Below are 24,110 nucleotides of genomic sequence, written 5' to 3' on the forward strand. Positions count from 1 at the left end.
AAGTATTCTTGTATCTGAGCTCGCCTTCTCCAGCATAAACACAGAGCAACATGTGTATAGAGATTGTAAAGAAAATTCCCAAACAAAACACTCCCCTGCATGTCTGAATGTGGAGTCTGTAACAATTCACAGTGAGTTAAATCTCTAGTGATGACGAAGCTTGTGTCTCCCCGCTTGACGGCAGGGCCAGCCTTTGCCTAGAGAATTCCCAGCCCCCTCCAGCTGTCTTCCTGGTAGAGATTTAAAATGATCCAACCTCTCTGCTGCAGTGATTTCAGCCCAGCACACTGGCCTTCGGTACTCCAGGCCTCTTCCCTTCTAGCCTCCTGGATCCCCTTGCCACTCCAGGGTATTGCAGAGATGGGGAAGGTGCATCAGGGACTGTATTGAACCCCACTACATCAGCACAACCTTAATATTACATAAAAGTAATGTCTTCCTATCGAGGCAGAGGCCTGTCCCACTGCATTCACTTGTATTTAAAACAGAGGTGTGTTTCCCTTCCCAAGGCATGTGGCCATTCCCTTTAATTCCTTAGAGTCAGGGGCCAGTGTTCTGATTATTAATTGCATGGTTTATAGAACATGTGCTGGGGCCTGTACAGAACATTTCGGAGTCCCAGTCCCAGCTCTAGGGACCTTGCAAAGGCAAACAGTAATCAGTGAGTCAGGCACACAAAGCCCCTGGGAGCAGGAGGTGGGTCCATCACACAGGGCTGTGAAATGTGTCTGTTTGAAATAATAATGGCACTTTGCTGGATGGTGGATTAAAACTCATGAAGGTAACAGAGGAAGCATTTGCTGTGGTGGCTGCAAAGCAGACAGACCCATTTCTGCTCCTGGGAATCAGGGCCAGCATGTGTCTAACTCATCTTGCATCCATTGCAGGCTACCGAACGTCCATAAACTTTTCTAACGTCTTCACTTCTTTTCTCTTGTCTCCTGTAGGTGGGGTTTCTAATACAATGTGAGCATTTCTGGCACCTCATGCACATTTTAATGCATGGGTTTGATGCCAGAATGGTCCCTGTGCTGTGCGCCGGGTAACTGCATTTACTGCTAACTGAAAGTTTGTTTGTTTTATACAAAACTCAGGATGTTGTGGGAGCTCCAGGCATGCTACAGCTGCTAAAGGGGCTGCAGTAAAGGTTCTACCAGTTGGGTGCAAGGAGGGAACTTTCTGCAGTACCATAGAATCCAATTTGTCAAGGTCGTTTCAAATTTTAATCCTGTCCTCCCAAGTGCTTCCAACCCTTCCCAGCTTGGTGCCATCTGCACACTTTATAAGCATCCTCTCCACTGCGTTATCCCAGTCATGAATGAAAGTATTGAACAATACCAGACCCAGGACAGCCCCTTGCAGGACCCCATTAGATGTGTCCTCCCAGTTTGACAGCGAACCATTGATAACTACTTTTTGAGTATAGACTTTCAACCAATTCTGCACCTCCTTGTAGGAAATTTATCTCGACTGCATTTCCCTAGTTCGCTTATGAGAATGTTATGTGGGACTTTGTCAAAAGCCTGACTAAAATGAAGATATACCATGACTACTACCCCCCCCCCCATCCACTAGTCCAGAACCCTATCAAAGAAAGAGATTAGGTTGGTATGATTTGTTCTTGACACATCCATTCTGACCTTTTCTTGTAATCCTATTGCCCTCTAGGTGCTTGCAAACTGATTCACAATTTGTTCGAGAATCTTTCCAGGTTTCGAAGCTAGGCTGACTAGTCTATCATTTCCTGCATCCTCTTTGTTTCCCTTTTTAAAGATACATATTATGTTTGCTCTTCTCCAGTCATCTGGGACCTCACTTGTCCTCCATGAGTTCTTGAAGATAATTGCTAGCTAGTGGTTCTGAGATTGCTTCAGCTAGTTCCTTAAGTACCTTAGGATGAATTTCATCAGGCCATTGCTGACTTGAATACATGTAATTTATCTTAACATTCTTTAACCTGTTCTTTCCCTATTTTGGCTTACATTTCTTCCCTCTTGTTGTTAATGTTAATTGTGTTGAGTATCTGTCCCCATTAACCTTTTTAGTGAAGAGTGAAGCAAAATAGGTATTAAACACTTCAGCCTTCTCCATGTTATTTCTTTTGCTCCTAATGTATTTATGTCCCTTGCTAGATGTAACTCTTTTTGTGCCTTAGCCTTTCTAATTTTTCCCCTATGTCCTTGTGCTGTTCTTTTGTACTCCTCCTTAGCAGTTAGCCATGTTTCCCCTTTGTGTAGGATTCCTTTTCAGGTCACCTAACAAGCTTCTGATGGAGTCATATTGGGCTCTTACTATTTTTCCTTTAAAAACAGCAAGGAGTCTGGTGCCACCTTAAAGACTAACAGATTTATTTGGGCATAAGCTTTCGTGGGTAAAAACCTCACTTCTTCGGATGCATAGAGTGAAAGTTACAGATGCAGGCATTATATACTGACCCATGGAGATCAGGGAGTTCTTTCCTTCACATTGGAATAGTTTTCAGTTGTGCTTTTAATACTTTCTCCTTGAGAAACTGCCAGCTCTCCTGATCTTCTTTTTCCTTAGATTTTCTTCCCATGGGACCTTACCTGCCAATTCTGACTTTGTTAAAGCCTACTTTTTTTTTTAAGTCCATTGTCCTTATTCTACTGCCCTCACTCTTCCCTTTCCTTGCAATCATAAAATCTATCATTTCACCGTCACTTTTACCCAAATTGCGTCCACCTTCAGATTTGCTACCAATTCCTTCCTGTTGGTTAGTCTAAAATGGCTGTGCCCCTGGTTACTTCCTCCACTTTCTGAAATAAAAAATGGTCTCCAATACATTCCAAGAATTTACTGGAAATATTGCGTTTTGACATATTACTTTTCCAATAGATGTCTGCGTAAAGTCCCCCAGGTCTCGTGTTGTAGATATTTGTTGGTTGGTCTAGAAATGCCTCGTTCAGGAAGAGGAGGTGTTTGGTGGTCTCTAGTAGACCCCTATCATGACCTCCCCCTATTTTGTACTTCTTGTATCTTTACACAGAGACTTCCAGCTGGCCTGCCTCTCACCATCTTGATTTCCTTAGGGAATATGATCCTGGGCTGGGCCTTACTGAGCAGCACTGGCCCAGTTCAGTAGGAAGTTGACTTGAATGTAACTGTGTGTAGTGAGATGAAAAAAGGAAAAAACTAGGTGGAACTTCAGGAAAAATGGGAGGTGATTCTGCAGCCTCACACAAGGGAAGGGTGTGTGGGGGGGGGCAATCAGCCTGCACAAAGCCAGGGAGAGTAGAGTGTAAGGAACTCATCTTGCCCTGGTCAAAGGGGTCAGGAGGAGACTGGTTCCAGCTCTGATCTCAGTGATCCTTACTGGCCAGGATTTTCCTACAGGGACATGGTGACCCGCTGTGAAATCTCTTCTGCAGCCACAGGGACGACACTCTGTCTTTAGTGTCTTGTATTAGTGTTGATGACATGCGCTGGCTTGACAGTCCTGGTGGGTCTGTTACTGCACGGAACAGGTACAGTGCAGACAGCAGCTGCTCCAGCCACCCTCTCCCCTTCCTAGCCTCTGCCAGTGACCTAGAGGAGGTTCCCTGCATGACAGCCTCTACCTAGTCAGTCCTTAGCTTGTACCTCTCTGCTGAGAGGTAGAAACTGCACAGGGGTCAGTGAGGGCCCCTTAATAGCACACTTTAAACTGAATGGAAAAGCTGAAGTTTGAAAGTGAAGTTTTCCTGCTCCTTGTCTCTGCTCAGGACCTTCCCCCCAACAGTCCTGACTTGTCTCCATGACAAATCCCCCCAAGATTTGGGCATTAATGACAACAGTACAGAATTTCCTGGGGATTTATTAACCAGGGTGTTTTTCTGTAACTTATATATGAGTCACAAAGGGCCTTGTTAAAAGTTTGTTTGTCTGAGACACTTGCTGCTGCAGTGTTTGCGCTCAGCTGTGACTTTAAAAACATTATTTCTAAATTTAGTTAATTGCACCATAACATGAAAACAACGGGGAAGGGGGAGAAAATGCCAGTTGGTAAAGCAGAAAGTTCTCCCCCTCTGCTCAGCCCTTCCTTCCTTTTCCATGTTCTAAGCTCCTGGGAAAAGAATAGACACAAAGTACTGAACGAGACAGGGAAAGAACAGAAACAAGTTAAAGATTTTACAGCAGTTTAGAGTGTCACTAAGTAGTCCAGGTAAATTAAAACACACTTAAAAAAAAAAATCCTGAGTCAAGAAGCTTATAGTTAGTGCCACACAGAGCTAGAAGTCTGGCCTTGTATCCCTGCCCAGATCCCTTCTCTACTATGATGCAATACGACCGTCACATCAAGATGTTACTAATGTGTAAAAAAACAAACCAAAAAAAAAAACGAGAGTACATGTGGCACCTTAGAGACTAACAAATTTATTTGGGCATAAGCTTTCGTGGGCTAAAAACCCAGTTCATCGGATGCATACAGTATTTTCCACTGCATGCATCCGATGAAGTAGGTTTTAGCCCACGAAAACTTATGCCCAAATAAATTTGTTAGTCTCTAAGGTGCCACAAATACTCCTTGTTCTTTTTGCTGATACAGACTAACACGGCTGTATCCTGGAGGTGTTACCCACACAATTTAGGCCCTCTCCCTCCCCTGGGTCCAGTGGCCCTCTATGGATTAACAAGACCTTGTGCCAGGGAAGGAGCCTTTACACAGTAATACCCTTGAACATGTACACGTATTTATTAACAATCAACAGACTAGACATGCCAAGCATCTAATGCTCACCACTCCCAATAAAGCAGCCAGACTTCTCCCAATGGTCAGTCAACATCAGATCTCGTCCAGGGCGCCGGCTTCTGCATGGAATGGTCATGCGGGATGTAAGCATTCTGGTAGCTTTGTTCTTGAGCTGTGTCCCGGAGTTAGTTCCAGCGGGCATCTCTTTTGATCCTCATTATATAGTTAAAATGAGAGTCCTTCTTATCTATACTTTTAACCAATTATTTTACTTGAAACATGACTATGCAATAAATTTAACCAATCATATTCCCTCAAACAACTTCTCTAGCAACAGCAAAACCTCATAATTGCTACTTATCAGTAAAAGCAACTTTGAACTAAAAACTCTCACAGGCACCCAGTAAGAAACTTGCAGAAACTCAAGGTTAGCTTGTCCCTTCTATTCCCATGAATTTGTGATTTTTACTGTATCTGTCCCTGTTATTAAGGCTGCATCTGGTATTTTTCTGTCTGCTGAGGATGAATTTTCCTGACTCTATAGTTTTTATTTCTAATTTATGGTGGCTGAGCATGCAAGATGGCTCAGGATTATGCTAAGTCATACGCAAGATGGCTGTGGGTCATGTCAAGTCCAGGCCTCTCACAAGAGAGGGTGGGAGATGTATCCTGGTCTCCCGGACTCTTCGTGGAATGGCAGCTGTGAGATGGATGTTTCTAGACTTAATATGGAGCAACAGGAGACAAGTTGATTGTTGTTGTCAATTGACATATGAAGTGAAGGAAGGTCTGTGTGTGGACTGCGCTTTGTGTTGGGATGGGGTGAGGGAATACCATTGTATCTACAGCAGGAGAGAAGGTATTCCTGATACTGGAGTAAACCAAATAGCCCATTTTTATAGGCCTTTGCCATATCCATAGTGCGGTAGCTGAGGGCTTGAGGTGCATGCTGGGACAGTGGCTGAGGTGTGGTGACCTGGTGATATAATGGCTGGGGTTATGGGCTAATGGGTGGAGGTAGAGCATCATAATATCCAGTTAGGGCTAAGGCTGTTTGTGAAAACTTAAGTGAGTTTTCAACTTGTTGATGGTGAAATATTTCTCCAGAGGCCTGTCCTGGCTTTGTGCTGGGTTCAGAATGATCCTGAACAGGACAGGAGTGCCCCCTAGAGGCCAGTAGAGATTTGGGGCACACAATACACCACAAGCAGAGTGCAGCCAGTAGGACCCGGCAACGAGAACTGTATGGGCAGAGACCACTTGGAACTCAACTGTAAGGCCAATAACAATTTATTACCATATTTACAGTAAGTAACCTTTTGCAATTCAAAGGCCCCAGAATCCAGCTAGAAAGTCGTGTAATAGCACAGATTCCCGAATGTCAGACAATCTGTGCAGCACACACGTGTGCTCCAGCCAGGCCCTGTATGCCACTGCTGTATAAATGCATCTTGCCCTGAAGCCAGCCACAGGAGAGTCGCCGCCATTTTCTCTGCTTCGGGGGTCTGGCCCGAGGCTAGAGCGCTTCCAGGGAAAGGAAGGCACAGCACATGTTCTTGGACTAGCAGGACATATCCTGCCCTCTCTCCACATCAGGGAGAGCCCCAGACTGAGGCAGTCAGTGGCCCAATAGTCTGGAGTAGCCTACAAAAATGAGCACGTGTAAATGCGGATGTGATGCACGCTGTGCCCAGCACAGTTAGAACATGGGTTTTCTTGCCTGTGTGGACAAACCAAAATGTTAGAATGGTTAACCCCTTGTGCTCTGATCCTGTTGGTACAGTAATGCCAGAGGCAATAATCAGGATCAGGGCCCCATTCTATGGGGCTCTGTGTAAACCCAGAGTAAGAGACGGTCCCTGCCCCAGAGAGCTCACAGTATAACTGAAGATGTGAATCAACAAGTTGCTGTAACAAGCAAATGGAGGGAGTGGGGCGGGAGGGGAGGGGCTGAGGAGAATGGTGACAGGAACATGTGGTTAACAGACAGATTGTATGTCTGTCGAACTCTGGGCTAGGTGGGAGTTTTTCACGGTGAGGGGGCTATTTTTGTGTTTAAGCTATTAATAAATGAGATAGTGATGATCTCAATCACCCTGCTGATCCCCTGCCCAGCCGTTCATTTCCACATGTACAGGCAGGAGGAAAACATGACCGCACATTGCTAGGCCCCAGGCTTTTTAAAGCTGCTTGTTCTTGCAGTGTAGATGACAGCCTGTGTTGGGTACAGTCCTTTCTGCACAAAGTCATTTTTTCCAGATGACAAATCTGAGGAACTGTCCCACACTGGAATTCCAATGGAGGAGGTTTTGGAACAAATTGATAAATTAAACAGTAGTAAGTCACCAGGACCAGATAGGATTCACCCAAAAGTTCTGAAGGAACTCAAATGTGAAACTGCAGAACTACTTACTGTAGTATGTAACCTATCACTTCAATCAGCTTCTGTACCAGATGACTGGACGATAGCTAATGTAACACTGATTTTTTTAAAAGGCTCCAGAGGCGATCCTGGCAATTACAGGCCAGTAAGCCTAACTTCAGTACCAGGCAAACTGGTTGAAATTATAGTAAAGAACAGAATTATCAGACAAATAGATTAACATGATTTGTTGGGGAGGATTCAACACGGCTTTTGTAAAGGGAAATCACGCCTCACCAATCTATTAGAATTATTTGAGGGGGTCAACAAGCATGTGGAAAAGGGCGATCCGGTCGATATAGTGTATGTGGACTTTCAGAAAGCCTTTGACAAGGTCCCTCTCCAAAGGCTCTTAAGCAAAGTACGTTTTCATGGGATAAGAGGGAAGGTCCTCTCATGGATCAAGAACTGGTTAAAAGACAGGAAACTAAGGGTAGGAATAGTCAGTTTTCACAGTGGAAGAGGTAAATAGCAGCATCCCCCCAAGGATGTGTACTGGGACCAGTGCTGTTCAACATATTCATAAGTGATCTAGAAAAGGGGGTAAACACTGAGGTGGCAAAATTTTCATATGATACAAAATTACTCTAGATAGCTAAGTCCAAAGTAGACTGTGAAGAGTTGCAAAAGGATCTCACATAACTGGGTGACTGGGCAACAAAATGGCAAATGAAATTCAATATTGATAAATGCAAAGTAATGCAAATTGGAAAACATAATCCCAACTATACATATAAAATGATGAGGTCTAAATTAGCTGTTACCACTCAAGATAGGGATCTTGGAGTCATTGTGGATAGTTCTCTGAAAACATCCACTTAATGTGCAGCAGCAGTCAAAAAGCTAATGATGATAGGAACCACTAGGAAAGGGATAGAGAACTTTAGCAGGTCTTGGATGAGTTCTCCCCTGACATCTAGTGATGAGCTGGTAAAAAAGGACTTCAGATAATAGACTGTGTTTGCATAGAACTGCCTGTTCTGCCTAAATGCATAGCATGATGGAGGTGCTTTGCCAAAATCACTTTTGGCCAGTATTGTTACAAGTCACTTTAGCATTGAGTGATGAAGTGATGTTATCCTGATTGTACGAGTAAAGGGCAGAAGAACTGTGCTTAGCCTGCCCTGATTGAGGGGGTCACCCTCAACTTTATTGCACTTTCTAAGCAGTGGGATGCCAAATGCCATGAGGAAGAGAGATGGTGATGACAGATGTTCCTATGTGGGGGGATGGGTGCTGCTTAAGTATCTTATACACCATTTGACTCCCCTCTCTCCACTGTTTAAAGACAGCTGATTAGACTCAGTTGTAAGTTATTGTTTTGCTCAGCTATCACTAGGGCTGAAATAACTGATAACCAGGTGCTGAACCTTAGACCAACAGTGGCAGAGTGAACAGCAGCAACTGTGAACTAGTTGTAGCAGCTAGGGCATTGCTCAACACTGCCCACTGCAGGGTGGAAAAATAAACTCATGTGAACATATCTCTCAACTCTGGGTCTTTGCTAACCAAAGACAGCAACTGAGTGGTGTGCTAAAGGAACATTTGTTTGTTGGACTTCTACATCACAAGGTGAGAAACTGAAGCAAAGGACTTTGCCCAACATATTCTGGGGTGGGGGTTTGTTTGTGGTCATATGCTTTTGAATCATGGTTGTGGTGTTTTCCCAAATCAATGCTGGGTTCCTTTTCCCTTTTTACTGAATGCTTTCTTGGCTACACACACTCTGTGCTTGCGAGAATAGTAGTATTTCCTCTTGGAGGCACCCAGAGGTGGTGGTTAATTTCCCCAGATTAATGGATGGGAGCTTGAGCTGGTTCTGTTTTGTATTGTCAAGAGAAACCCTTAGATATTGAACCCAGAAGGATTACAATAATAAGACAGAAAATATCATAATACCACTACATAAATCCATAGTATACCCATACTTTGAATGCTGTGTGCAGTTTTGGTCACCCCATCTCAAAAAAAGATGTATTAGAATTGGGAAAAAGTACAGAGAAGAGCAACAAAAATGATTATAGGTATGATGAGGAGAGATTAAAAAGACTAGGACTATTCAGCTTGGACAAAAGATGACTAAGGAGGAATATGATAGAGGTCTATAAAATCGTCAATGGTGTGGAGAAAGTAACTAAGAAAATGCTATTTATCCCTAATATAACACAAGAACCAGGGGTCACCAAATGAAATTAATAGGCAGCAGGTTTAAAACAAACTTCTTCCCACAATGCAGTCAACTTGTGGAACTTGTTGCCAGGGGATGTTGTGGAGGCCAAAAGTATATGTGGGTTCAAAAAAAGAATTAAATAAGTTCATGGAGGATCAGTCCATCAATGGCTGTTAATCAAGATGGTCAGACGCAACCCCATGCTCTAGGTGTCCCTAAACCTCTAACTGCCAGAACCTGAGACTAGATGACAGGAGATGAATCACTTGCTAAATTGCCTTGTTTTGTTCATTCCCTCTGAAGTGTCTGGCACCAGCCACTGTCAGAAGACAGGGTACTGGGCTAGATGGACCATCGGGCTGACCCTGTATGGTCGTTCTTGTGTTAATGCCCAGTTCCATTAGCTGACTCTGCCCTCTCCTGCCTACCCATGGTGATTCATGAAGCACCCATTCTTCCCATGGTCTGCTCCTGTCGGAGTCAGACTCTGTCCTAGTCAGTGGCCAGTGGTTCTAGCCTTCTCTCTGCTGAAGTCTGTATTATACAAGTGCAAAATGTCAGTGTTGCATTGATGATGACTAAAAGATTCAGCAAAGAGTTGCCTGTGGTCCTGCGTGGGGACCCATAGGGAAAGCTTGTGCTGCTGCTCCCTGGCATGATAGAAGCACAGGGGCTCTCCAGACAGCTGGGAGAAATGCAATGTCTCCCCTGCTGGCACTGGGTTCATAGCATGGCTGGACATGGGGAGTGGCCTATTTGGAGGGTGGGGAGTAGGGAAGTTAACTTTTCTAGTACTCTGTGAAGCTTCTCATTTTTATTGCTCATTGTTTGTCAAGTATTCCCAGAGAACCTGGCTCTATACAAGGGATGCTGCTAGCTTTGCCCCAAGAGTGTGGATAAAGGGTAACAAGACAACATTCTACAACTACATTAGAAACAAGAGGAAGACCAAGGACAGGGTAGCCCATTACTCAATGAAGGGGGAAAACAATAACAGAAAATGTGGAAATGGCAGAGGAGCTAAATGCGTTTTTTGTTTCGGTTTTCACCAAAAAGGTTAGTAGCGATTGGACATCTAACTTAATGAATGCCAGTGAAAATGGGGTACGATCAGATGCTAAAATAAGGAAAGAACAAGCTTAAAAATTACTTGGACAAGTTAGATGTCTTCAAGTCACCAGGGCCTGATGAAATACATCCTAGAATACTCCAGGAGCTGACTGAGGTGATATCTGAGCCATTAGCAATTATCTTTGAAAAGTCATGGAAGACGGGAGAGATTCCAGAGGACTGGAAAAGAGCAAATATAGTGCCCACCTAAAAAAGGGGGATTAAGGACAACCCGGGGAATTACAGACCAGTCAGTTTAACTTCTGTACCCGGAAAGATAATGGAGCAAATAATTAAGCAATCAATTTGCAAACACTTAGAAGATAATGAGGTGATAAGTAAGGGTCAGCATGGATTTGTAAAGAACAAATCATGTCAAAACAACCTAATAGCTTTCTTTGACAGGGTAACAAGCCTTGTGGATGGGATGGGAGAAGAGAGGGAGAAGCAATAGATGTGGTATATTTTGACCTTAGTAAGGTTTTTGATAATGTCTCACATGACCTTCTCATAAACAAACTAGGGAAATACAACCTCGATGGAGCTACTATAAGGTGGGTGCATAAGTGGTTGGAAAACCATTCCCAAAGAGTAGTTAGTGGTTCATAGTCAAGCTGGACGAGCATATCGAGTGGGGCCCTGCATGGATCGGTCCAGTTCTGTCCAGTTGTCATGGAGTGTGTGGGATTCAGGGCCCGCACCCCCAACTTCCTGCAATTCGCCATGACTCTCACCCAGCCAGTAAAACAGAAGGTTTATTAGACGACAGGAACACAGTCCCAAGCAGAGCTTGTAGGTACAACCAGGACCCCTCAGCCAGGTCCCTCTGGGGGGCAAGGATCTGAGACCCCAGACTTGGGTTCCCTGCCTCTTCCCAGCCAGCCCAAAACTGAAACCAAAAACCACCTCCAGCAGGCTCTCCCCTCTCCTTGACTCCTCCTCTCCCTTTGTCCAGCTTTCCGGGCAGAAGGTGTCACCTGGCCCAACCCCCCTCCTGGCTCAGGTTACAGGCTCAGGTACTGTCCCTCACCTAAAGTCATTCCCTGCTCTCCCATCCCCCATGCAGACAGACCCAGTAAAACGACATTCCCAGGTCAATCCACCCCACTCCCTACTGCATCACACCAGTAGGGTGACCAGATCACCCAGGTCAAATATCGGGACGCGGGGGGCGGGGCAAAAAAAAAACGGCGGCAGAGCAAAAAAACAACTCCCCCCTTCCTCCTCAAGCGCTGGAGGGAGGCCCCGGAGATGCAGGGGGAGCGCGGGGCCGGGGTGAGTGAGAGTCCGGCCTGACCCCGAGTGCAGGCAGGACTCAGACGGGTGGTACCTGGAAGGAGAGTAGGGGGGAGCCCCACGGGGCCAGGCGGCGGCTGTTCTCCCCACTGGGCAGTGGGACTTGGGAGCTGCTGCTGCTGCAGCTCCTACTGCTGCGGGGGGAGGAAGCGGCCATGGCGCTCGGCGGCTGCAGCTCTGGCACCCGGGCCCGAACCCCCCGAGCCCGGGCCTGTTCCGGGGACCCAGCAGCGCGCATGCTGCACCCAGCCCCTGGCCAGTCGCGTCTGGGCTGGCTGCCCAGCTGGTGCAATCCCACGGGCGGCCCCGGAGTGGGGGCAGCAGGCCCCAGTCCCCCCGTCCTGCTCAGGTACCGCAGGGGCTGGGTTCCCCCTGCGTCTCCCCGGGGCCTCCCTCCAGCGCTTGTGGAGGGAGGAGGAATGGCATGCTTGGGGAAGAGGCGGGGATTTGGGGAGGGAGCCAATGGGGGAAGAAGGGGGCGGAGTTGGGGGGGGGGGCGTGAGCCCTTCCGGGCTCTGAAGCCTTTGCTTGTTTGTCCAGTGTCCCGACCTAACATTGGTCGGGACGCGGGACAAACAAGCAAATATCGGGACGTCTGGTCACCCTACACACCAGTATCTTCATCAATGATTTAGATAATGGCATAGAGAGTAGACTTATAAAGTTTGCGGATAATACCACACTGGGAGGGGTTGCATGTGCTTTGGAGGACAGGATTAAAATTCAAAATGATCTGGACAAACTGGAGAAATGGTTTGAAGTCAATAGGATGAAATAAATAAGGACAAATGTAAAGTACGCCACTTAGGAAGGAACAATTGCGCACATACAAAATGAGATATGACTGCCTAGGAAGGAGTACAGTGGAAAGGGATCTGGGGGTGATAGTGGATCACAAGGTAAATATGAGTCAGCAGTGTAACACTGTTGCAAAAAAAAGCAAAAATAATTCTGGGCTGTACTAGCAGGAGTGTTGTAAACAAGACACAAGAAGTAATTCTTCCACTCTCTTGATTGCTGATTGGGCCTCAGCTGGAGTATTGTGTCCAGTTCTGGGCACCACATTTCAGGAAAGATGTGGAGAAATTGGAGAAAGTCCAGAGGAAAGCAACAAAAATGATTAAAAGTCTAGAAAACATGACCTATGAAGGCAGATTGAAAAAATGGGTTTGTTTAGTCTAGGGAAGAGAAGACTGAGAGGGGACATAACAATTTTCAAATACATAAAAGGTTGTTACAAGAAGGAGGGATAAAAATTATTTTCCTTAACCTAGGACAAGAAGCAATGAGCTTAAATTGCAGCAATGGCGGTTTAAGTTGGACATTAGGAAAAACTTCCTGTCAGGATGGTTAAGCACTGGAATAAATTGTCCAGAGAGGTTGTGGAATCTGCATCATTAGATATTTTTAAAAGCAGGTTAGACAAATACCTTAATCCTGACTTAAGTGCAGGGGACTGAACTAAATGACTTCTCGAGGTCCCTGTGACGCTGTTCTCCAGATTCTTCATAGTTGTATGATTATGATATAATTATGACATAATTATGATGCATTTTGTACAAGATGGGTCATGTAAGGTGTCATTGGAAGTTATGATTTGCCGAATATGCTTCTTATTTGTATGCATGTGTCATTTTTGTATCTGAAGTTATGAATATTGATCATGTATCTGTATTTCACATGTAGTCACGCCTGGGTGACACCCACTAAGTAAAAGGTCCTATTTAGGGCAATGGGCCATTAGGAAAAACAATAGCCCTTAGGAGCTTATCCCCCGCCTGGGATGCTCCAGACTGCCTGTAAGTAATGGCTGCTATGACTCAGCAAGATATGCCAGGGCATGTGACTAGGCCGCATGACTCTGGACTCCATTTTGGGATGTCTGCATTTTTCCACAAACTGGCCTGGGAACCAAGTTTGAAACAAAGGGTTCCCGCCATATGCTAAAGCTATATAAGGGAGGGAGTGACATCATCTGTGGTTCTTCACTCCCCCACAACTAAACACCCAAGAGAAGCTCCTAAAGAAAAAGGACTTGGAACCAGGGTGGGGATCCCCAGCTGAAAAGCAAGTGCAGCTTGTGCCTTAAAAATCTGCAAGCCTGCTTGTATCAGGGTGAGAGATTGAATATGAATATGAATTATCAGTCTATCTAGTATGTTAAGCTTAGTTTGCACTTTTGTTTAGTTGCTAGGTAAACTGCTTTGATTGGTTTTGCTTTATCTAAATTAGTGAGTTTGAATGAAGTGCTTGGAAATCTTAGCTCAAGGGGCAAAGGCTGTTGCATTTCCTCTCCACATTGAGGGAGAGGCGAACTGGGTAATAAATTCATAGTGATCGGGGTTTCAATCAGGGCAGGACGGCACAGCTCTGGGGGGCTGGAGGTTATTTTGGCTGTAACCTCTCTATTGTTGGTTCATGCTGTGGCACTGCAGCTGGGGGTGTCCCTCCCTGTGTGAATGCTGGTGGAAGTGTAGGACCGGAAGCAGGTCTGCAGCTTGTCACAGCAGCATAGTGTGAGAGGGAGCCCAGGCTGGTGAGTCAGAGGGCCAGCGTCCCCACCATGGCCCAGCCCGGCAGCCCTGGCCACACTCCCATCCTGCTGGCTCCCGGGCAGCAGGGCCCATCCCCAGCCATTGGTATTGGAATGGGCGGGGCCCCGCCACCCCACCCCTTTGCCCTACTGTGTTGAAATAAGCACTGCTGCTGTCGTGTGCCATCACTCATGAGCCCCCGGGAGAAGCACAAGATGCTCATGACCCCTTCCCCCCAGTCCCTCCTCCACACTGCCCCTTCTCCTCAAGACCCTGCCCCTTCCCTGCAAGACCCCATCCCCCACTCACTCACTCCTCCAACCCCCCCTTCCCCCGTTGTTAGCCCTTGTGAGACAGCTTGTTGCTGTGGGTGCAGATGCAGATACAGGTAAAAGACAGCTAGCGGATCGCGGGTTGGATCACAGGTTGATCCTGGCGGATGTGGATTAGATGCGGATCCACATTTTTGTATCCGCCCAGGGCTCTACAAATGGGCTGATACTTGGGCCCATCCTTCCACTTGTGCTGCTTTTTCTTTTGTTCCTAATATACTTTTAAAATGCCTTCTTGGTGTCATTAGTCCCGCCAGACAAGGATTTTTCCCTGGTGTCTTTAACTTCCCTTATCAGTTTTCTACACTTCATAACTTCTAATTTATATTGATTTGCTATCTACTGCCTCCTTTTCTATTTGTTATTTTGACATTGCATTCCATATGTTTTATGGAAATATGCTAATAAGTGTGAATAATGTAACTGGAATATGCTTCATGCAAAAGGTCTCTTGTAAGGTGTCAGGGTTCCCTCCCCACTCTGAACTCTGGGGTACAGATGTGGGGACCTGCATGAAAGACCCCCTAAGCTTATTTTTTACCAGCTTAGGTTAAAACTTCCCCAAGGCACAAATCCTTTCCTTGTCCTTGGACAGTACTCCTGCCACCACTGAGTGATTTAGACAAAAAATCAGGAAAAGGATCACTTGGAGTCTCTATTTCCCCAAAATATTCCCACCAAACCCCTTCACCCCCTTTCCTGGGGAGGTTTGAGAATAATATACTAACCAATTGGTTACAATGTGAGCACAGACCAAACCCCTTGGTTTGTAGGCACTGAAAATCAATCAGGTTCTTAAAAGAAGAATTTTATTATAAAGAAAAAAGTAAAAGAATCACACCTGCAAAATTAGGGTGGAAGGTAACTTTACAGGGTAATAAAAAGATTTAAAACACAGAGGATTCCCCTCTGGGCTCATCTTCAAAGTTACAACAACAAAAAAACAACAGGAATAAAACTCCCTCTTAGCATAGGGAAAATTCACAAGCTAAAACAAAAGATAATCTAACACTCCTTGCCCTTACTTACAATTTTTGTAATTTCAGATGCTCATTTCAGATATGAGAACAGGAGTACTAGTGGCACCTTAGAGACTAACAAATTTATTAGAGCATAAGCTTTCGTGGACTACAGCCCACTTCTTCCGAAGGTGCCACAAGTACTCCTGTTCTTATTTCAGGTATGCTTTCAGGAGATGTTTTTCCTGCCTGGTCTCTCTCTCCGTCCAGAGAGAGAACAAATAAAGAGAGCACAAACAAAAACCTCCCCTCCCACAGATTTGAAAGTATCTTCTTTCCTGATTGGTCCCTTTGGTCAGGTGCCAACCAGGTTATTTGATCTTCTTAACCCCTTACAGGTAAAGATTTAGTATTGCTCCTTAGGAAGGATTTTATACTACCCTTAGCTGTATGTTTATGACATAAGGTATCATTACAAAGATTATAATCTGCTGAGTGCGTTCATCCTATTTGTATGTATGTATCAATCTTGTATCTAAAACTAGAAATATGACATTAACTCTGAGGTCCTATTGTAATTATGCAAAGTGTGGGCTGTTAATGGTGGTTTAGAATCTTGATGGCTCCCACTGATTAGGACAATTGGCTGTAAATGGCTCTGTTTACCTGCAAGCCTTCCTGTGTAGGTGACATGGAGAATGAAGGCTTGGGGTCTCACAGGACATGTGACCATGTCACCTGGTACTGGAATCCATCTTAAACCTGGTGCTTTTCCATTTAGAAGGAGGGGTGGGGACCCAGAGAAACAAAAGATTCACGCCTTGTGTCAAAGCTATAAAAGGGGGTGGAACAGAACAAAGAGGGCTGCCAGTCATGAGAAAACCCCTAGTTACCACCTGAGCTGGAACTAACAAGGACTGTACCAGGGCCCAGACTAAGAAAGAGTCTAATCTGTGAAAGAAGCTTATTGGAACATCTCTAAGGGTGAGATTTACCTATATTCAGTTTCTTAAATATATTAGACTTAGACTTGCGTGTTTTTGTTTTATTTTTCTTGGTAACTTACTTTGTTCTGTCTGTTATTACTTGGAATCACTTAAAACCTACTTTTTATACTTAATAAAATCACTTTTGTTTATTAATTAACCCAGAGTAAGTGATTAATATCGGGGGGAGCAAACAGCTTTACATATCTCTGTATCAGTGTTATAGAGGGCAGACAATTTATGAGTTTACCCTGTATAAGCTTGATACAGAGTAAAACTGATTTATTTGGGGTTTGGATCCCATTGGGAACTGAGTGTCTGGGTGCTGGAGATAAGTGACTTGCTGAGCAGTTTTTGCTTAAAGTCTGCAGCTTTGAGGGTGTGGACCAGACCTGGGTCTGTGTTGCAGCAGACTAGTGTGTCTGGCTCAACAAGGCAGGGTTCTGGAGTCCCAAGCTGGCAGTGGAAAATGGACTCAGAGGTAATTCCAGCATGCCAGGTGACAGTCCCAAGGGGGTCTCTGTGACCGAACCAATCACAGTTATATGTAGCTTTTTATTTCTAATTGCTGTCTTCGCTTCACCACTGAAACAGGATGGACTTTAGCTAAAGTTGTCCTCAGTCTTGATTATGGAATCATGGCTGTTTCTTCATCTAACAAACCCTTCTTAAACAACTTTTAATTTTCATGCAAATTTTTCTGTCTAATTTTGGTCTTCCACTCAATGTCACTCATAACTTCCTCAGCTTTGGGAAATGAGCCATTTGGAAGCAGTGTGTTTATTAATAGCTGGGGCTGTCCTCTGTTTTCCCAAATTGAAAGTAATCAAGTTGTGATAATTGGCCACAGTAATATTAAGATACAGAGCTTTACAGGGAGGTTGTAGTTATCTCAAAACTAGACACTAGAAGCCGAACGGATTTCAGAGCTAAGGATACACTTAAAGGAATGCACAGTTAAGGCACCTAAAGGACCTTAGCTCTGCCCTGGAGAAACATCAGTAGGGAAAAAAATCTGTCTCTAAAAATCAATTTAATCTAATCTGCAACCAAAAACACTGACCTGCCTTAATCAAAATTTTACAGTTATTGCCTGATGTCACTGCAGGGCACAGTTAGCTTTGTTTAGGTGCCTTAATTGTGCATTACTCGCCTTAACACGTCCGAGATGGCTGTATTACTTCTGAGGGCCAGTACAAGCTTTATAGCTCATAACCCCCTTTGTGTTGGCTCTCATTCCTGTTCCTTCCTCCTGTGGACTCAGCATCAGTCTTAGCACTGCAATCCCACTGGCAGGGCCCAGAAAGAGGAAGAAATGAGAACTACCAAGTTTTCAAAACCTCCAAAAATTATCAAAATGGGATCGATATGAAGAGCCAGTATCTCTGCCTCTTCCAGGCCTAAAGACTTGTGTCCTCCTGGGAAAGTGGGAATCTCCCTTTTTCAGTGTGTAGCACCTGTCTTAACCATGCTGGGCTTCAAGACGCAGACTTTAAGCTCTGCCATTGGTCCAGGGCTCAATACTATCTTTCCCCTTGGCCCAGTGTAATTTTGGAATTCTCCCCATGCTGCCTCCACATTTAGAGTAAAGAAGGAAACATGTCATTGACTGGCTATTTTTTAAGGGCAAAATAGCAGTGTGTGAAGCTGCTCAGGGGTTTTAGCAGCAGACCCACTAGGGAGGGGGAAGTAGTGGGCAAGAGGACCAGTGGGCAGGGAATGTGCATGATCAGTGCTAGTCATTCACATGGCTGCACAGTTGACCACGTGACTCTAACCTCTACAGTCTGCTTGTGGTGGTGACAGCTCGAGTTTAAGCTGCACAAACTTTTCCAGTCCATTCTGTTTTCAAACATTCTGAATTTTCTGAACTTCCACATTTTTAAGGCTGAATTTTTCCAGGTTTGGGCTAGTTTTGAGGGAGAGTCATTCTGCTAGGTTTAAGACATTTTTGATTAGTAGGAGGGTAAAGAAGTACATTTTTCCCATTATAGAAAGCTTGTGTTGTGGTAGTTTGTACAGTTCTAGTACTGAGAGGACTGACAGTAGGAGGTGCAATTTGGCAGGGGAATAGCCCTCATTCAGAAAACTGGCACTTGTTTGCCCTTGCAAAAGCTGTGTTTGATGTGCCTGGGTTACTGGCCTTTGAAAATCACACACCACATGTGCACTGGATTTTGTTTTCATGGGACTATTGTGTGAATCCTTCCTCCTGTGAAGCCCAGAAGTTCCCTGTGCTGCTGGGGTGGGCTCAGATTGAAATAACTATTTTTTACATGAAACTGTCAAGTGTAGAGTAACCAGGATTTCCCAGAACTAGAAGCAAGTTCTTTTTATGTCCCTGGAGAGCTGAGAAGCTCCACTTTCCAATGATATCGCTGGAGCAGGACTGCAACCTGCCCATCCTGGGCACTAGGCCAGTGCAAGTTTTAGGTGTAAATTTTGCATTTGGGAAAGGAAGGAAACATTTTAGACGTTGGTCATTGAGATGAAATTGGCATCTGTGTGGACTGTGTGAGGCTGCACATTCACAGCAATTTTAACGTTAACTCGTGTAAAATTGCAATATCAGAGCGATTATGTCATTGTCACATCAGGTGACTCTACTGAATCAGCATTTTCATCAGTGACTTGCTGCAAGACCAAAGAGGGCAGAATGAGTTAGTCCTGTAAGCAGGATCTGAATGAGCTGTCCCCTGACATCTAGTCATGAGCTAGGGAGAAAGTCTTCAGGAACTGACCTTATCATAGAAAGCATAGAACTGGAAGGGAGCTAACTAGGTCATCTAGCCCAGGGCCGTGCACTGAGGCAGGACTATTATCTAGAGCAGCTCTGACAGGTATTTGTCTAACCTGCTCTTAAATAACCTCCACTGATGGAGATTCCCCAACCTCCAATGCTTAACTATCCTGACAGGAAGTGTTTTTTTCCGATGTCCAACCTAAACCACCTTTGCTGCTATTTAAGCCAATTGCTTCCTGTCTTATCCTCAGAGGTTAACTAGAATACTTTTTCTCCCTCCTCCTTGTAACAATCTTTTATGTTCTTAAAAACATTATCATGTACAAATACAGAATTGGGGGGAACTGGCTTGGCAGTAGCACTGCTGAGAAGGATCTGGGAGTTATGGTGGATCACAACCTCAGCATGAGTCAGCAATGTGATACTGTTGCAAAAAAAGCAAATGCAATTTTAGGTTTCATTAACGAAGGCAGAGCATGCAAGTCACGGAGGTGATAGTACTGTTCTATTCAGCACTGGTTAGGCCTCAGCTGGAGTAATGTGTATAATTTTGGTGACCAATGTGTAGAAAGGATGTAGAGAAACTGGAAAGGATCCAGAGGCGAACGACAAAGATGAGCAAAGCTGAAGGAACTGCGTATGTTTAGTCTGGAAAAGAGGAGATTGAGGGGGACATGATAGCGGTCTTCAAATACTTGAAAGGCTGCCATAAAAAAGATGGAGAAAAATGGTTCTCTCTTGCCACAGAGGGCAGGACAAGAGGCAATGGGTTCACATTACAGCATGGCAGATTTAGATTAAATATCAGAAAAAACTTCGTAACTGTGAGAAGAGGGGGCAATGGAACAGACTGCCTTATGGGATCCTTATCACGGCTGGCATCTACTGCAGGAAGTGGGGGATCTCGGAAAGGCTGCTGACAGGCAGCAGCAGGGTGAGTACCATGCGCACAATCACAAAGAGGAAGTTGCACAGCCAGGTGCTGGCCGCGGGCAGACAGGCGGCTCACGATGAAGACCTAGTACAGGGGGCAGTAGATGGCCACACAGGCCCTTGACGGTCACCAGCAGCAATGAGCCAAGCTCAAGGACAGCGAGAGGTACCTCTGGGCTGCATGCTGGCAGGAGGCGCTGGGGGCTCCTGCTCACAGTAGGTTGGCCACCAGCTGGGCATCATGTGGAAGGTGAAGCAGACGTCCAGCAGGGAGAGGGTGATGAGGAAGAAGTATGTGGGCAAATGTAGGTGCCAGTCTGCGAGGATCCCCCCATGATCATCCCATTTCCAGCCAGCTTCCGAGGTATATAGCGCCACAAACAGGAGCTGCTGCATCACCAGCTGCAATTAGAGCCCCAGCAGGATGAATGCTCCCTCCCCGGTGCTGGTCTCCAGGGCCATCACGCTACCCAGAGCAGAGTTGCAAAGGGGCAAGGACGCAGGTGAGACACCACAGCAGGGTGTGCAGTGAGTGCTGACCCTGCATGTCAGCAAGCACGAGACCGCAGGGCAGGGCCAGACAGTGAACCACAAGCCAGGGCATGTGTGAGATCCCACACCACCCAACTTCCATGCAGGCCTGGGCATGGAGCTCTGAAGGAAGCTGGAGTTGTAGTGGGGATTTTCAGGCCATGTCTATACTACCACTTATGTTGCGCTAATGTACGTCACTCAGGGGTGTGTGACGTTATTGACATGAACTGTGACCGTATAGATCATTGTTGCAACCAAGGTCCTATGGTTGCACCAAATCTTGTACAAAGGAGGTCAAGAAGGTGTCTATGGAAAGGTTGTAATTTGCTGGTTATGATTATGGTGTCTGTATGTGTGTATCATTTTTGTACTTGAAGTTATGAATATTGGCTATGTACTTGTATCTCAATGTGTTTGTGACTTGCCCATGTGACTCCAAACTCCATCTTGCTGCTGTGATTTTCCACAGTAAGAACAAAGGGGTCCTTCCACATGGCAAAGGATATAAAAGGCCCTGTAAACCCCTCCATTTTGTCTTCAATCCTGCTTCTCACCTCTGGAGGAACTTTGCTACAAACTGAAGCTCTGAACAAAGGCCTGAATGACCCATCCCAGCTGTGGCTGTTCCAGAGATTTGATCTGAGCGTGCAGTTTATTCCATCACTGCTACAAGCCTGAACCAAGAACTTTGCCATCACTGTATGTGTAGCAGAGTCAGGATGAGCTCTACCCTGACATCTGGTGGTGAATTGTGGAAAAGAACTTCAGGGGCTGATCTTGTTTGCATAGGCACACCCACCCCACCTGGCATGAGCGCACAGCAGCCCAAATGGGCACTTGGGCTGCTGTGGGATCCCCAGTTTCTCTGTTATTGGGGCAGGAAGAATGAAGTGTTGTTACCCTGATTATGTGAATCAAGGACAATGAAACTGTTTTATGACAGAGGGACTTGCTAGACAAGGGACTTGGGCTCCAAAACCCAGTGAATTGAGAGAGGCATTTGCACCCGATGGTACGGGCCCATTTTGAGGGCCTGAAATACCAATTGTACCTAGAATATCAGGGTTGGAAGGGACCTCAGGAGGTCACTTAGCCCAACCCCCTGCTCAAAGCAGGACCAATCCCCAGACAGATTTTTGCCCCAGATCCCTAAATGACCCCCTCAAGGATTGAACTCACAACCCTAGGTTTAGCAGGCCAATGCTCAAACCACTGAGTTATCCCTCCTACCTTCTTCCTCTCTCTATTGTGGAATATCAGAGCTAATTTTAATTCCATTAGGAGTCTAGTTATAGGCTGCTGAGCTGAATTCACTTTGGGCCAATGGTGCACCAGCACTGAGGCTCCCCTACTACAAGCTGAAATCAGTAAAGAGCTAAAATTACTAAGAGCTGAAATCACTGAGTGCTGTGGGGGGGCCTGAAGATATGTTGCTGAGCAGCTGGCGGAGCAGAGCAGTTTGAAGGATGACTGGAGCGGCTCGCGGGACAGCAGGTGGAGCAGAGCGGAGCAGTTCGCGGAACGGCTGGAGCAGCTCACGGGACGACTGGTGCAGCAGAGTGGCTGGTGGAGCAGTTCACAGAACAGCTGGAGCAGCTCACAGGCTGGCTGGTAGAGCGGAGCAGCTGGTGGAGCAGAGCCGTTCACGGAACGGCTGGAGCAGCTCACGGGATGGCTGGTGGAGCGGAGCGGCTGGTGGTGAAGGCTGCAGCAGAACCCCATGGAAACGCAGGGCAGTCAGCCTCAAACCATGTAAGGTGCCCCTTAACACCGCTGCGTGCCCTCCCGCCCCCACCCCCCAGGCTGGGAGGTAAAACTCTGCAGATAAACTTTTGAACTCTGGGGCTGCATTGACCAGGGATGGAGACTTTTGGGTTGTTGGACTTTTGGGTGATTTTGGGGTTGCTGGACTTAAGACCCTGAGGGGAAAAGGCTAGAACTTACTTGGGGGTGGGCCTTTTGCTCATGGTTTGTGTTATGAATCCTGTTTGTGGTGTTTCCCCAACATAATGCCGCATTGTTTCCCTCCTTTATTAAAAGGATTTTGCTAGGCTCAGACTCCGTGCTTGCGAGAGGGGAAGTATTGCCTCTTAGAGGCACCCAGGAGGGTGGTATGTAATTGTCCCAGGTCACTGGGTGGGGGCTCGAGCCTATTTTGCATTGTGTTATTGATCCCTAGATACTGAACCCGGCCCTTGTTGCTGCCAACTCAGGCGGGCAGAAGGGTTACATATGTAATTGATTCCATTCAACCAATTTTAACTCATCTATGGTTCTTTCTTTTTATGAATAAACCTTTAGATTTTAGATTTTAAAGGATTGGCAACAGCGTGATTTGTAGGCAAGATCTTACTTGTATATTGACCTGGATCTGGGGCTTGGTCCTTTGGGATTGGGAGAACCTTTTTTCTTTTACTGGGGTATTGGTTTTCATAACCATTCGTCCCCATAAGGAGTGGCGCTGGTGGTGATACTGGGAAACTGGAGTGTCTGAGGGAATTGCTTGGGTGACGTCTGGTTAGCCAGTGGGGTGAGACCGAACTCCTCTGTTTGGCTGGTTTGGTGCCTTGGTAGTGGAAGAAACCCAGCTTTAGGCTGTGACTGCCCTGCTCTGAGCAATTTGTCCTGAATTGATACCCTCAGTTGTGTCCCGCCCAAGGCCGCATCATTACAGGGTGTGACTAAACCACCGAGCGACATAAGTTTCACAGACAGAAGCGCCAGTGTGGAGAGCACTATGTTGCTAAGAGAGCGTCTCCTGCCAACGTGCTACCGCTGCTTACTGGGGGTGGATTAATTACATCGACGGGAGAGCTCTCTCCCCTCGGCTTAGAGCAGCTACATGAGAGAACTTCACGGCGCAGCTGCATTGGTACAGTTGCGCTGCTGTAGGCTCTCTTGTGTAGACATAGCCTCAGAGTGCAAGAGGTTTGTATTCCTGTGTAAGCAGCTGCCTGCACCCGTGGAGAACAGGGAAAGGCCATGCAGATGTGGTGTGACCTGCACAGGAACCCAAATTAATCCAGCTGTGCATGGACTGAACATCAGAAACAGGGAGAGAATTGCTTCTGGGCTCAGAAAGCTCCAGGTTGTGTCCCCTCTCATTTGTCTCCTCTCCCAGGTAACAATCCCAGTGTCCAGAGAAAGATGCCATTGATCTATATAAAGGCATTAGAATATTTTCCATATGATCCTCCATTCCGTGCCTTATGCACCCTAACAGCTGGTTTGCTTTATTGACCAGAGCTGTGCGCTGAGCAGAATTCACCACCGAACTGGCTCCACGGACACCAGGTCCCCTTCCTGAGTTGATTCAGACCCTGTAAGGTATGTGAGTAGATTACATTTTCCTCCAATGTGCATTGTTTTGGCATTTATTGACATAAAACTTTATTTGCCAT

At 45.9% G+C, this 24,110-nt stretch overlaps 1 protein-coding gene across 1 annotated transcript in view; it reads right to left on the reverse strand.

The window, feature by feature from the left end:
- Positions 1–4,669: 4,669 nt before the first annotated feature.
- NME6 (NME/NM23 nucleoside diphosphate kinase 6) overlaps positions 4,670–24,110 on the reverse strand; it is a 28,236-nt gene continuing 8,795 nt past the window's right edge. The window contains exon 5 of the mRNA XM_042860006.2: positions 4,670–24,029. Within this exon, the coding sequence (XP_042715940.2) occupies positions 23,974–24,029 (56 nt within the window). The 3' untranslated portion in view covers positions 4,670–23,973. The remainder of the gene's footprint in view (positions 24,030–24,110) is intronic.

Source organism: Chrysemys picta, chromosome 1, assembly GCF_011386835.1.
Source record: "Chrysemys picta bellii isolate R12L10 chromosome 1, ASM1138683v2, whole genome shotgun sequence".
Classification (NCBI taxonomy): Eukaryota; Metazoa; Chordata; order Testudines; family Emydidae; genus Chrysemys; species Chrysemys picta.